We start from the raw sequence: 15,010 nt of genomic DNA, 5'->3' as shown, positions 1-15,010 counted from the left end.
TGTTCCAAAAAAGCAAGTGGGCCTTTAGAAGGTGGTGCTACATTTCCTGCTGCTCGGCAGTTGTGCTTCTTCCTAGCAGAGGATGTTCTGGCCTGCCTACTTCGTTCTTTCTCTACCAATCTTTCTTTTTTTAAAAATAATATTTTTAAGGTTTTTTTAATAACCATAATTTTTCCCCCTTACAAATAACCCCCCCCCCCCCCCCCCCCCCCCCCCCCCGTAACAAAATAACGCAAATTCTCCCTGAGCAAGATATATACATGGCAAGATGGTATATTTACATAGCTTTATACACTGGCTCTCGCCCATTCGTGCAGTTTCCCCCCACCCTCCATGTTATCCCCCACTCATCCGTCCCCTCCAGCAATCTCTCGTCCCCCGTCCCCCCCAAGGGTTGCTGCTGCTGCTGACTGACCTTCCTCTAATGCTCCGCGAGGTATTCTAGGAACGGTTGCCACCGCCTGTAGAACCCTTGTGCAGACCCTCTCAAAGCGAACTTCATTCTCTCCAATTTTATGAACCCCGCCATGTCGTTTATCCAGGCCTCCAGGCTAGGGGGCTTCGCCTCCTTCCGCAATAGCAAGACCCTTCGCCGGGCTACTAGGGACGCAAAGGCCAGATTCCGGCCTCTTTCGCCTCCTGTACTCCCGGCTCATCCACTACTCCAAATATTGCTAGCCCCCAGCTTGGCTTGACCCGGACTTTCACAACCTGAGATATTACTCCCGCCACTCCTCTCCAGAACCCCTCCAATGCCGGCCATGACCAAAACATAGGGACATGGTTCGCCGGGCTCCCTGAACATCTTTCACGTCTATCCTCTACTCCAAAGAACCTACTCAGCCTCGCCCTCGTCAAATGCGCTCTATGAACCACCTTAAATTGTATCAGACTGAGCCTGGCACACGAGGAGGAGGTATTAACCCTGCCCAGGGCATCAGCCCATAGCCCTTCCTCAATCTCCTCCCCCAGCTCCTCCTCCCATTTACCTTTCAATTCTTCTTCTAGCGCTTCCCCCTCTGCTTTCATCTCTTGGTATATTTCCGACACCTTGCCCTCCCCGACCCATACCCCCGAGACCACCCTATCTTGAACTTCTTGTGCCGGGAGCAACGGAAATTCCCCTCCCCTGTTGCCTCGCAAAAGCCCTCACCTGCATATATCTAAATGCGTTTCCCGGGGGTAACTCAAATTTCTCCTCCAGTGCCCCTAGGCTCGCAAATGTCCCGTCAATGAACAGGTCCCCCATTCTTCTAATCCCAGCCCGATGCCAGCCTTGGAACCCCCGTCCATCTTCCCCGACACTAACCGGTGGTTACCCCTGATCGGGGACCCACACCGATGCTCCCATTGCACCCCTGTGCCTTCTCCACTGGCCCCAGATCCTTAGCGTTGCCGCCACCACCGGGCTTGTGGTGTGTTTTTGTCGGCGAGAGAGCGGCAGCGGTGCCGTTACCAACGCTCCCAGGCTCGTTCCTTTACAGGACGCCATCTCCATCCTCTTCCATGCTGCCCCCTCTCCCTCCAACCAATCTTTCTAATCATTGAGGCGATGCCTTGTTGCAGGGGCATCACCAGAAATTTTGGGACAAATTTCAGACCCATATCATCAAGCGCTGCAATGTAGTCTGCAATTCCACTCTAGAGGTACCATTAGACCTCTACATTTGCTGTGGATTTTGTTGTTCCCCTGTTGTACATTGTTGTTTTGCTAATGCTGAAGCAAATTGAAGGTGTTGCAAAACAGTTGATATCAGGCAGTGTGCAGCTAAAGAAGCCAGCGGCTGATGTTTATAACTCTTAGACCTCTCTTTTTAGGAAATGTGACATGCCCACTGAAGAGGACTTCAAGGCAGAAGTGACAGTTCACAGAATCACAGAATAATACCGTGCAGAAGAGGCCCTTCGGCCCATCGCGTCTGCACCGGCGCATGAAAGACACCTGACCTGCCTACCTAGTCCCATTTGCCAGCACTTGGCCCATAGCCTTGAATGTTATGACGTGCCAAGTGCTCATCCAGGTACTTTTTTAAAGGGTGTGAGGCAACGTACCTTTACCACCCTACCAGGCAATACATTCCAGACCGTCACCACCCTCTGGGTAAAAAAGGTTTCCCTCAAACCCCCCCTAAACCTCCTGCCCCTCACCTTGAACTTGAGCACCCTCGCAACTGACCTTTCAACTAAGGGGAACAGCTGCTCCGTATCCACCTGTCCATGCCCCTCATAATCTTGTACACCTCGATAAGTTGCTCCCTCAGACTTCACTGCTGCAGCGGAAACAACCCAAGCCTGTCCAACCTCTCTTCATAACTTAAATGTTCCATCCCAGAAAACAGCCTGGTGAATCGCCTCTGCGCTCCCTCCAGTGCAATCACAACCTTCCTATAATGTGGCAACCAGAATTGTAAGCAGTATTCCAGCCTCATCAAAGTTCTGTACAACTCCAACATAACCTCCCTGCTTTTGTAATCTGTGCCTCGATTGATCAAGGCAAGTGTCCCTCTGCCCTTTTCACCACCCTATTAACCTGCCCGTCTGCCTTCAGAGATCTATGGACAAACACACCAAGGTCTCTTTGTCCCTTGGAACTTGCCAGTGTCATGCCATTCATTGAATACTTGTCAAATTACTCCGTCCAAAGTGTATGACCTCTCACTTTTCAGGGTTAAATTCCATCAGCCATTTTCTGGCCATGTGACCATGTCTCTATCTTCCTGTAACCCAAGACACTCAGCCTTCTCTCTCCCCCCACCCCCCCCCCCCCCTCCCCCCCTCCCCCTCCCCCCGCCACCTCGCCCACAATTATCGTTGTCTATATAATAGACGAACACCAGGAGACCTAGCATAGATCCCTGTGGTAAGTCACTGGACACTGGCTTCAAGTCACTAAAGCAACCATCTGTCATCACCCCCTGTCTCCTACAGCTAAGCCAATTCTGATTTCACCTTATCAAATTACCCTGTATCCCATGTGCATTTGCCTTCGTTATAAGTCTCCCATGTGGGAACTTGTCCGAGGCTTTGCTGAAATCCATATAAACTACATCAACTGCACTGCCCTCATCTACACATCTTGCTCAAAAAGCTCAATTCAAATTTGTAAGCATGACCTCCCTCTGACAAAGCCATGCTGACTATTCCTGATCAAACTGTGTCTCTTTAAGTGGAGATAGATTCTCTCCTTCAGAATTTTTTTCCAATAGTTTCCCTACCACTGACGTGAGACTCACTGGTCCTGTAGTTCCCTGGCTTATCTCTACAACCTTTCTTAAATAGTGGGATCACATTAGTTGTTCTCCAGCAGTGATCATTGCACGCCACTGACCATGGATGCTGTCGTAAGGAAGGCTCATAGTAAAGAGTCCTGCCTGTGATTGACCAAGATAGTGGTAGAGAACCTGGAGACTACATGTTTTCTTGCAATAAACTGATGTTGATTCATCTTGTGACTTGGGTGTCCTTGCCAGATAGGAGGTTCATACTGAAAAAAGTATGTGAGAAAACACGAAATAATATGGGCGTCTTTAATGTTTGATTGCTAATTGCGAACCTGATGCTCAGAAATGTAATATTTACAGTATACTATTTGAGGTTTTGGTGTAGATTCTTCATGCAAATTCTATTTTCTATTTTGATATCTTACATTAAAGGAGTCAAGACCAATTGTAATCAGATTATTCAGGCTAGAAGGGAGAAGGGACTGGAGGAAGAGAGGAGGGATGGAAGTAAGGAGGAGGAAGCAAAGAGAAAGGACGGTGACAAAAAAAAATCTTTAGTTTACCCACTTTGACCAAAATGTTGGCTGTTCCACAGCAACTACTTTGGTGCAGTGCTGTCTGGTGGTGCATATTTGAATTGCAGTGAATGTTAAACTAAGCATACATGAATAGGATGGGAATAGAGGGATACGGACCCAGGAAGTGTAGAAGATTGTAGTTTAGTCGGGCAGCATGGTCGGCACGGGCTTGGAGGGCCGAAGGGCCTGTTCCTGTGCTGTACATTTCTTTGTTCATAACAGCAGCGAGGAGCTGGATTAGGGGTTCGCCCCTGACCCACACTCTGAGCCCTGGCTTTGTAACTCAGAAAATTTTTTTAAAAATAAAATAACAGCAGCTGACTATTGAAATATTTGAAGAGCCCTAGTTAAGTTTAATGAGTCACATAACATTATGCTCACCAGGCCATGTAAAGTGGCAGTGCTAGTTTAATGTGTAATACATATCGTACTGCACAGTTGAACACATTATGGACTGCCTGAAAATCAACATAGTAATTTTAGAATATAATCCTTGAACATGCCTATATTATGAAAGTATACTTGCGCTTGATGAGAATGGGTGACTATAGTGGTACTGTGAAACACATGAAAGCTATTTCAATATTTGGTGTAATGATGAAAGATATATTTTAAATTGGTGATTTTTGTTAACTATGTGTAGACTTTATAGGGGCTGTTGAAATCTACAATGTGTGGAACCATTTGCTTGGTTCACCTTGGTTGCTATTTTATTAGTGCAGTCTGATGAGCATGCTTAGTAATTGCACGACTTGTCATCTTTTAAACAGTTTATCAACAAAGGAGTTTTATCTGATCTGACGGAAGATATGGACACTGAGGAAGCACTGAGAGAGTTTGATTTCTTAGGAAGTTCAGAAGACGAGGCGAGCAGCGAGTCGAGAAGTGCAGGCGATGGAACAGAATGGGTAAATATTCACTTTCTTGTTACCACATGGACAATCAATTTCACGTGCCCGTAAAATGTTATTTAACATCAAAAATTGTTGCACATGTAAGGGATGCACTATACGGTAACTTAAATACTTAAGTGTATCTGCATAATATTGAAGTAGTATATTTATGACAATCTTTCCAACAGCACGGTAGCATTGTGGATAGCACAATTGCTTCACAGCTCCAGGGTTCCAGGTTTGATTCCGGCTTGGGTCACTGTCTGCACATCTTCCCAGTGTGTGCGTGGGTTTCCTCCGGGTGCTCCGGTTTCCTCCCACAGTCCAAAGATGTGCAGGTTAGGTGGATTGACCATGATAAATTGCCCTTCGTGTCCAAAATTGCCCTTCGTGTTGGGTGGGGTTACTGGGTTATGGGGATAGGGTGGAGGTGTTGACCTTGGGTGGGGTGCTCTTTCCGGGAGCCGGTGCAGACTTGATGGGCCGAATGGCCTCCTTCTGCACTAAATTCTATGATCTGTAAATTCTATGATAGAAATTGTCACCTCAACTCCAGCAGATCACCTCAAATTACGTAGCTCGTGTGGAATTGGGAGAATATGTTACCGCGTTTTTAAAAAACGAGCACGAGGATGTTAGCCACCAGTTATATGTAGTTATACCATTCCAAAAAAAAAGCATAAAAACTGCTGTTCATATCCAGTGTATTTATAATATGGCATGAGTTAAGGTTGTCTGATCTTCCTGCTGCTTAGGATAATTTTTGGTTTTCTGATCAATAGTGAAAGAAAATCACCTTAGTCCGTGATTTCAAAACCCTTCCATGCAATGCAAGAAATATGTGTAGGCGGGCTTGCGGCTGTGTGCATGCCGCATGTATCCATGTCAAGCACATGGGTGCACTCATCACCCTCTGTGGTGGGCACCGCATGTCTGTGCCTGGTGTATGTGTCAGTATTTGTGTCAAATGTGTGTCAGGTGTGTGGGCATATGTGCATGTGCCAAGCACGCTGGCGTGTGTGCTGGGGCACTGCACTAGGGGGGTGGGGGGGCTCTGTGTGTGTGTGGCTGTGTGTGTGTGTGTGGCTGTGTGTGTGTGTGTGGCTGTGTGGGGGGGGGGGGCTGTGTGTGTGGGGGGGGGCTGTGTGTGTGGGGGGGGGCTGTGTGTGTGGGGGGGGGGCTGTGTGTGGGGGGGGGGCTGTGTGTGTGTGGGGAGGGGCTGTGTGTGTGGGGGGGGCTGTGTGTGGGGGGGGCTGTGTGTGTGGGGGGGGCTGTGTGTGGGGGGGGGGCTGTGTGTGTGGGGGGGGCTGTGTGTGTGGGGGGGGCTGTGTGTGTGGGGGGGGCTGTGTGTGTGGGGGGGGCTGTGTGTGTGGGGGGGGGCTGTGTGTGGGGGGGGCTGTGTGTGTGGGGGGGGCTGTGTGTGTGGGGGGGGGCTGTGTGTGTGGGGGGGGGGGCTGTGTGTGTGGGGGGGGGCTGTGTGTGTGGGGGGGGGCTGTGTGTGTGTGGGGGGGGGCTGTGTGTGTGTGGGGGGGGGCTGTGTGTGTGTGGGGGGGGCTGTGTGTGTGTGGGGGGGGCTGTGTGTGTGTGGGGGGGGCTGTGTGTGTGTGGGGGGGGCTGTGTGTGTGTGGGGGGGGGCTGTGTGTGTGTTGGGGGGGGCTGTGTGTGTGTTGGGGGGGGGCTGTGTGTGTTTGGGGGGGGGGGGCGGCTGCGTGTGGGGGGGCGGCTGCGTGTGGGGGGGGCGGCTGCGTGTGGGGGGGGGCGGCTGCGTGTGGCCATGTGTGTGGTGTGTGCACGAAGGCATGTGGTATCATGCACACAACCTCCCTGTTTTTATTACTTTTGTTGGGGGGGGGGGGGGGGCAGGACACGCTTTCCCCTTTAAACATCGGGGGTAGGAGGGGTGGTCTCGCTGTGATTCAGAAGTCAAGCACATCCTGAGTGGAGAGCCCCGGGTGCCTTGCCTCCTACTGCATGATGGCACTAATTGCATGTCAGTGCTTGCAGTGTTAGGATTTTGATGTGGGGAGGTGCGTCTGCCTTTGTGAGGAAGCAGATGGTTATCTTTTGCTGATAAATTTGGCATTGTTCTATTTTGCTAATCTTATTCTGGAACCTGCCTCTTCATTCACCTGAGGAAGGAGCAGTGCTCTGAAAGCTAGTGATTTGAAACAAATCTGTTAGACTTTAACCTGGCGTTGTAATACTTCTTACTGTGCTCATCACCTCAGTCCAACGCTGGCATCTCCACATTATAGAATTTAATGCTGACCATACACTCTACTAGATCAATTCAAAGCTCGTTCCCTCTTGCCCTGTACCTTCACCTGGTTCAAGTATTTGTCTGATTTTCATTTAGAACATGCAATTGTCTGCTTCTCAACCCATTCCTTATCTACAGTTTGTATCACCAATTGCTCCATACTCTCTGCTGGTATATTTATGTTCTCTCTTCCATCACTGTGTAAAAGATTTGAAAAATATTTCTACCTCATATTCTTCCTCGATTAGACTCGCTTCTTCATTCCTTCACTCTCCCTTGAATTGTTTACTTTTATTACGATCCTGGACCAGACCCCAACAGTTGCTCGGATGCGGACAGAAACCCCAATATTTTATTAATTTGTAAGCTGTGAGGAAAGGATACTTCGCTCCAGGAGTGATTCCACACACAGATACGGATATGGTATATGAAAACAAAATTTGATAGTAACACAAAAGACAATGGCTTACAATATCAGTTAAACAATGTTTAACAGTGAAATGAAACCCTCGTTACTGCAACCTTTTATCCTCATTCAAGCAAAACCCATCTCCAGTCAAAATCCACTTTAAATACAGTCAACCAACCCAGGATGGCTTGCTGTAAAGAGATATATTGGATAAACCACTTTGAAAAAGGGAGATCCTTCAGGAACCAGCTGCAGATTCTTGCCTGAGTCAAGCTACTGATAAAGGCCTGCCTTTCTCTTCAGAGCTGCTGTTCCTTTCACAGGCAAAATCTTTTAAACTAAATTGCTTTGAAAAAAGCTGATGGTCCATCCACAGTCAAATCTTGACTGAAACTCAAGACCTGACTGCTTCAACCCCTTTACCACATCGTCTTACTAAAGTCAAACACAATGTCTGGATTCACCGTTTTTGAGCCGAAGTGCGGAGGATCTGTGGTGTTTTACTCCACGAAAACGGTGCGACCCCTCACCGATCCTGCGACGGGTAAGGGGCTAGCAGCCACACTGCGTAAGAACTCTGGTTCCCACGATAAAAACGGTTGGAGAATGGCTGAGTCTGTAGGCACGCATGCGCACGCTTATGACCTGCATAGGTCGTGCCGTGAAACATGGCGTCAGCCAGGCGCGAACCCGACCTGTCAGATAGTGCCCTCCTGGCCACCCTCCACCAATCCCCCCAGCCCTCGCAGAGGCCACCCCCCCCATCCCAGCTAGTAGCACAGCTCCCGCCCCACTTTTGCGGCACTGGACACAGTCCGTAGCCGCCACGCCGGGTACCCGACCGTGAGACCACACGTCAACCGTGCGGTTGGGAAACTATTGGGACGGAGCATTGTGGGAGGGCTTCACGTGATGCACGAAGGCCGTCCCAACGGCTTGCAGCCCGCGATGCGATGGCACCATTTCGGAGGGGGGGGGGGGGGGGGATCCCGATTTCGGCATCAGATGAGATTCTCCGCCCGATTGCCGATTACGAAGTCGGTGAGCGGTGAATCCCGCCCAATGTCTCTAATTATCTACTTGCCAGGGAACCGTCTTCACATCAACAGAATTCCATTAGCCCAAATTTTTATGATGCTTTAATTATCCCTTGTAGCCAAAGTGTCCGTCTTTCGTCTTTTAAACCAGGACTTTTAAAAAATGTTACTGCAGCAGTCATACACATACTAACCCTAGCTTTAACCCTTACTGCATCAAATACATAAAATATATTATATATCTGAAAGTTCTACATTCATCACATTTGTGTCGTTATGAAAGCCCTTACTATTAATTATCATTTGCTTGTCTTTTTACATATTTCATTTTAGCTCCTCTCGTTGGTGCTCTCTTTGTCTATATCCTCATGATTATCTTTGTGCAGTCAACCCTAACTTTATCATATGCTGCCTTTAAGTTTTAGTTTAGGTTTAATCTTTCTATTGATCCATGTAATCCTATACTCAGCTGCACCTTGTTTTTGTTTCTGAGGAAAATGTATTTATTTTGTACTCCATGCATCTGCTGTTTGAAAATCTCCCATAGCTGATCTTTCCACCTATTTGCCAAATTTTCAAACAATTGTAACCATTTTTTAATCCTCTTGATGAATTGGAGCTTGAATGACATTGGCATTATTTTAGTGCAGGCAGCAAGGCCTAAGACTGCATCTAAACTTGGGCTGAAATTACCATTGAATAAGAATTTAACTTGATCAGCAGCATGATTACGGGAGCAGTGCAGAGGCTGGTTATTCTGTATCATATGGCTCGCTACCTGACTCCTTGAAGCATCTCCAAGACTTGCAAGGCAGAAGTTGTAATTGAATTGCCTGGATGTAGTTTCCTTTTTGTTGTAGTGAGTATACTTGGCACATTTCCTGATCTAAATTATATAACCCGTGATAACTGGATAAGAGTAAAAAAGGACAAGAAGTACCTGCAGTGTAGTGGCAGTACACAATTTATCTTCTGAGTACCATAGCCACTGAAGCACTGTGGTGTAAAGCATGGGTTCTGCTAGCAGCTGATGTCTTATACTGTTAAAAGGGGGGGAATATCTGGAAGTTACAAAAGGTTAAGCTTGAACAGTAATTTTTGTTTCAATTCTCTACTTAACTGTGCAAATAACCCCAGGATTGGATTACATTTTAGATTGTGGTGGGGTGGTGGTGGCTGAGGCTGAAGAATGCTCCACATCCAAAGGTGGAACAGAGGAAGGAGCATGTAGTGGAAGCTGAAGCCACAAGTAAAGATGCTTGCAGAAACATAGCACTCAAGCAGTTGAAGTGGTAATGCCTTGAATAATGTATAAATGAAGACAAATATTTTTGAAATACTTTCGTTGGGAAAGGAAGTCAGGCTGGTAGATTCAGCTGGTGACTGAGCAACAAGATTTATAAGTATGTGTAGGATTGGATGCTGCTGGTCGAGCTTTGAATGAGTGCACGAGTAGAACCAAAATGGCCCATTGTTTCGCCAACAGTGGTGGAGGATGACAATGCACAAAGACATAGGTTAGAACAAGGGGCTGAAAAGGTTGTGAAGCCATGGAGGCAATTGTAGATGAGGATAGGATTTCAAATTTGCATTAGACACTTGGAAATGATGGTGGTCGGGGGGGGCAGATGTGAGAAGCATAGTTTGTCGCCCCTCTGTCTTGGATCTCAAGTGGGAAAAACTGAAGGACTTTCCATCAGTTCTGGTATGTAAGTAGATACTCCCTGTAGATGAGCTGAAGGCGTATGACAGCAGCAAAAGAAAAAATATGGGAAAGTGTCAGCGCCATAACGCAAGCTGGTTCGACCCCACTGGATTTCATAGGGTTTCGATGTTGCCCCTTCATCGCTGACTTTACTGAAAAAGAGGCGAGCAGCTGCTTCAGTAGGCAGCCAGTTTTCTCCAGCAGCTTAAATAGATCGCTTCTGCTTGTACGGTTAAATGTGAGATGGTGATGGCAATATATAGTGATCATCTTTGTTCATGGCATTTCCCTTACAGCTGAGAAGATCATGTCAATTGTAGATCTTCCAGTTCAAAACCATATTGGGAATTAGGGTAGTTTCATTCAGCCAGGATCAGTAGTCTGTTGAGGGCAGCACAGGTAAATATACAATGCTTAACAGGAAGATGCCTCCATAGTTGTTGCAATCACTGCAATTGCCCTTGTTCTTATACAGGAGGGGATTTGCTCATCTTATTGTGTCAGTGATCAATGAATTATCTCCAAACATCTGTGTCAGCCCAACATGGGGTTCATTGAAGTTGTGTAACCTGTGGGTTACCTGTGCTTGCTTATTCACTTGCTGGGAAAGGGCATTGGAACTGAGATTAAAAAAGGACTCCATTTAAATTTGTCTTTACAGCATGATGACTATGACCAGAAGGCATTAAGATGACTCACTCGCTATCACCATTTGAAACTATATGATAGTGGTTTCATCCTATAATATGCAAACGATTAACGTGATAAATGTGACTTTACAATCTAGAAAAGTTTGTAATACTGTACGGAAGGCTTCACAGAACATTGCAGTCAGTGTTATGGATGGCAACAGTGCCTGTGAGAAGATTAAAGGTGCTTACATGTGCACGTTTGTATATTGATTCTAAAAGGCTGAGTCATATAGCTGCTGTCTGAAATCTGATAAGTGAGATACAAATTTGTAGGCATGCTTTGACGCTATTGTATACAGTCCCATCCTCCACTCATGGGATTGGCTGCTTTGTTCCTGGAATAGCCAACAAAAATGTTACTGAGGCTTGTGTTTTGATATACCGGATGATTTAATCTTAAATTGAGAATACTCAACAACAATACTATTTTCTTGATTATGGTGAATTTTATTTTGATTATTGAAACAAATGTAAAGCCTTCCTGAACAGGTTCCTGTGGAACTGAATAATGGTTTAGCTCTATTAACTAAACTTTGCTACTGAGTTGTTTGCAATAATGCTCTGTATTTAATTGAAAATGTTGGAACTGTCCTACTAGTGGTGTAAGAGTTGGATTGTTCCAGAAAGCAATCTCTGATTTGTTTCACTGCTGTGTTTAGACAAGGAAGATGCATGTCCCACACCAGAGAGCTGGGACGTGGACCAGGGACTAATAACCAAACTCAAGGAGCAGTACAAAAAGGAGCGCAAGGGGAAAAAGGGGGTGAAGAGTAAGTGCGTATAAAATCTGGTGTACTTTTGGTTCATAAACCCTCTTTTACCTCTCCTTTCTAAAAAAAAAAGTATCCAGATACTACTCTTGTTTCTTTAAAATCATCTCACTCTCAACTACTCTTTATTTGTCTCACACCATCACCTTGGTTTAACTTTCTTTCGAAGTTGCTGCTCAAAACTTTTTAATTTTCTTTTGGTATTGGCCTGCTGTTTTAATTTTTTCAATTTTATTTTAATAAGATGGAAATGTTTTTAAGTGATAGATTTTGGCTTTGTTACTGAAGGGCAGTCAAACATAACAGATGAAAGGTAAGCAAATGAAAAAATGTAGAAAATGATTTGGTCAGTTATTAACATGGCTGGAGATTATTTCATTTTCAGCTGGAATGGATGGCTGTTTGGGAGGAGAAACTTTTCGGCCTCAATATTGTTACTGAGAAATATATCTTTAAAGCGTGATCGTTTAATATGACTACTTATTACACATATTCTGCAAAAATAGCAATACTGTTTAAAAATTGCAGACAACCGAATTCATCTTAGTAATGACTTGTTCCAGGATATCCAAACCCATTGTGCTTTGGCTCATCCAGTTTATCTGTGGGATAGAAAGACATTTCTGGAACTTGAGGGTGAATCTCTGGATAAGTGCTTGGTGCCGCCTTGTTGCAGGTTTAAACCTTCAGTGAAGAAGACCTAAGGTATAAAACCTGAAAGGTGCCGAGTGGAAGGAAAAGTTCTATTTAAGTTGTAGGGAATGTAGAATGAATTTATTCCATCATTTTACTGTTATCCGATGTTTTAGTTCTTATTCCAATAGTACGAAGAAAAATATTCCGTTTCCACTTAACACTGTGAACATAATGTACCTTAACGTACATAAGTAAAAAACAAAATCAAGCTTTGTTTAAATACAGAGATGGAAATATGCTGCATTGGGCAAAGCGGAGATTATGCCTTTGACTTCATGACACATAAATCATAGTTCTTTTAATCCGTCTCATCATGACACCTGCCTGAGAGGTTGGTTTGTTTGGTTTTAGGGCAGTTTGAAAAGCAGGATTTAGTAGTTAGTCATATTTTTGGCAGTCCACCCTTCTGCTTGTCATATGGTAAAACTTCTATCAATGTGTGTAAATTTAATATCTGAAATTCTCAGAAAAATTTGTCTTTATTCAATTTCTACGTTTCTTTAAAATATACATTGATGAGCATTAACCGAGGCTTGGCTGACAAAAGAAGGAACACTTTCACCATGTAAATGTTAATTAATGGGTCATCTTGGCAGAGCAGTGGCCAAACCATTATGCGCGTTGCCAGAATCTGGACTGCTTGAACATGGAGTGCCATACTATGCAAACAGGGACCATCATGCGTTTAGTCTTAAATACCTTCGAAAGGGAGCACAGATATGGATCAAATACACAATTGCAGTGTGGTCAATTAACAGGACAGGAATTCTGTTTTCTATATATGCTGTGCATGTTGGACACCGGGAGATGTCCTGCAAAATTTTACATACCTCAGCAGCCTACAGGAATTTTCTATGCACATTGAAGTAGAGGAAGAGTAGCTGACTGCTGTCAATCTCTTGAAGGTTCAGTGTCCCTATTTCCTACTTTGTTTGATGGCCTATTTCTTTGGAGATGGGGGTAGAACAGCAAGCCAAAAATGAAGGAGGCCGTATCTGGGACAGGATTTGACATTATTGGAATTACAGTTAAAATAGAAAATTTAATGAAATACATTTGCCTTTTAGTTTGCTTATTTTTCTTCGATTCACTTTTCCTCCTGTGATAAAATTGAGCCAATATTTTAAGAAGACAGACAAACTTGGAAAAGTACAGATAAATCATTGTTTTCTACAGAGACAGAGGGACACAAGATCCAACATTACCTTTATCTCTATTTTTGTTCCTTAACAGGGCCAAACAGATCAAAGTTGCAAGACATGTTGGCTACTTTAAGAGACGTAGATGAGCTCCCTCCACTGCAGTCTTCAGTAAACTCACCCCCAAGGCCGGTGACCACGCGACTGACTGAGCATGAAGCTGGCAGGCCAGAAGAAGGTAGGTGAGAGGAAAGCTGGACTTCTTGGGAAAATATTACACACTCATGTATTTTGTATTTTTATTAACAGCAATCAGAAATCTTCGATACCATATTAGAATTTCCATTTATTTTGAATTTAATTTATTTGAATTAAAGTTTTTGGTGATATAGATTTTTAACACTTTTTTAAATACTGTTCTTTCTAGTTGAGGCATTGACCTTTCCCCCGGGAGCAGGAAAATCCTTTATCATGGGTACAAATGAAGCACTAGAGAATGCGCTGGGTCTTGGAGAACTGGCAGGCCTTACAGTTGCTAATGAGGCAGACCCTCTAAATTATGATGTAAGTTAGAATTTCTATCAGTTCCTCAAATCTGTTTTGTAAATGTAATTAATTGAAATTCTAGTGCAGCCAAGAACTGCTGAGTGTGTAGCTCTATGACCAGCCAATATGAGATTGACCAAGAGTGACCATCTTCAAGGAAGCATCAAAGAAGGTATGTGAAGTCTCCTTGGGCAGTGCTTCATGATGCTTCATGATCTTGAGCATTATGGGCAAGAATCTATTCCTTACCAGTCTGGCTGGCATTGCACCTTGTTCCCTGGGGCAAGACAAATTTAAAATTTGCTTCTCAATCTGTAAAATGGAACATCAGAATTGCTGGCTTGGCTAAGTTGGTAACATTCACTTGCGACAGAAGGATTTGGGTTCAAGTCCTACTCCAGAGCTTAGAACATCATTATAGTACTGAATATGTTTTCTATTGCTGAGGGTGCCATTCTTTGGGTCGGATTTCTGCTAAGGCCTACCTATTCGATGAATGTTAAAGAACAACAGTGTGCTCTCCCAGGTGCCAACATCCCTCCCTCAATCATCAATGGAAACAAGTCACCTGACCATTTATTTTATTTGCTGTTTTTGAGACCTTGCTGTGTGTAAATTAGGTGCTGTTTTGCCTGCAAAACTACAATGGCTGAACTTCAAAAGTAATTAATCGGATGTGAAAGCTATGGCATGTCCTGAGGGCAAAGGGAGGTGCTAGAGATACAAGTCCTTGGTTTCTAAAAGGACCAATTTGAAAATATCTGTTTATCTGCAATGCTACTGGGAAATGTTGCCAGGGAAAGGAATCTGGATGACATAATTAATGAGGATGTGGGGTTTCAGTTAATTAGCAGATTCTGCATTTTACAATAAACAGATAGAATTTCACACCGAAGTGCTGCAAGCAAGGGAGCTGCCAACTAAGGTGCCATCTTTACCTTCAACTAACCAACAATTAGATTTAGTAAAAACATGCCAGCTTTTTGTGTGGATGATGTTTCAGAGCTAAATGCAGCCCCCTTGCTGGTAGGTTCCAGCTTATACATGAACACCTCTGGATCCTT

General features: G+C 44.8%; 1 protein-coding gene across 1 annotated transcript in view; it reads left to right on the top strand.

Annotated features, from left to right (window-relative positions):
- Positions 1-1,982: 1,982 nt before the first annotated feature.
- LOC140410411 (striatin-like) overlaps positions 1,983-15,010 on the top strand; it is a 46,777-nt gene continuing 33,749 nt past the window's right edge. Inside the window, exons 1-5 of the mRNA XM_072498480.1 lie at positions 1,983-2,021; positions 4,570-4,708; positions 11,455-11,565; positions 13,495-13,638; positions 13,828-13,964. Of these exons, the coding sequence (XP_072354581.1) occupies positions 1,998-2,021; positions 4,570-4,708; positions 11,455-11,565; positions 13,495-13,638; positions 13,828-13,964 (555 nt within the window). The 5' untranslated portion in view covers positions 1,983-1,997. The remainder of the gene's footprint in view (positions 2,022-4,569; positions 4,709-11,454; positions 11,566-13,494; positions 13,639-13,827; positions 13,965-15,010) is intronic.

This window comes from Scyliorhinus torazame, chromosome 4 (genome assembly GCF_047496885.1).
Source record: "Scyliorhinus torazame isolate Kashiwa2021f chromosome 4, sScyTor2.1, whole genome shotgun sequence".
Taxonomy (NCBI): Eukaryota; Metazoa; Chordata; class Chondrichthyes; order Carcharhiniformes; family Scyliorhinidae; genus Scyliorhinus; species Scyliorhinus torazame.
This window is presented reverse-complemented; position numbering and strand designations above follow the sequence as displayed.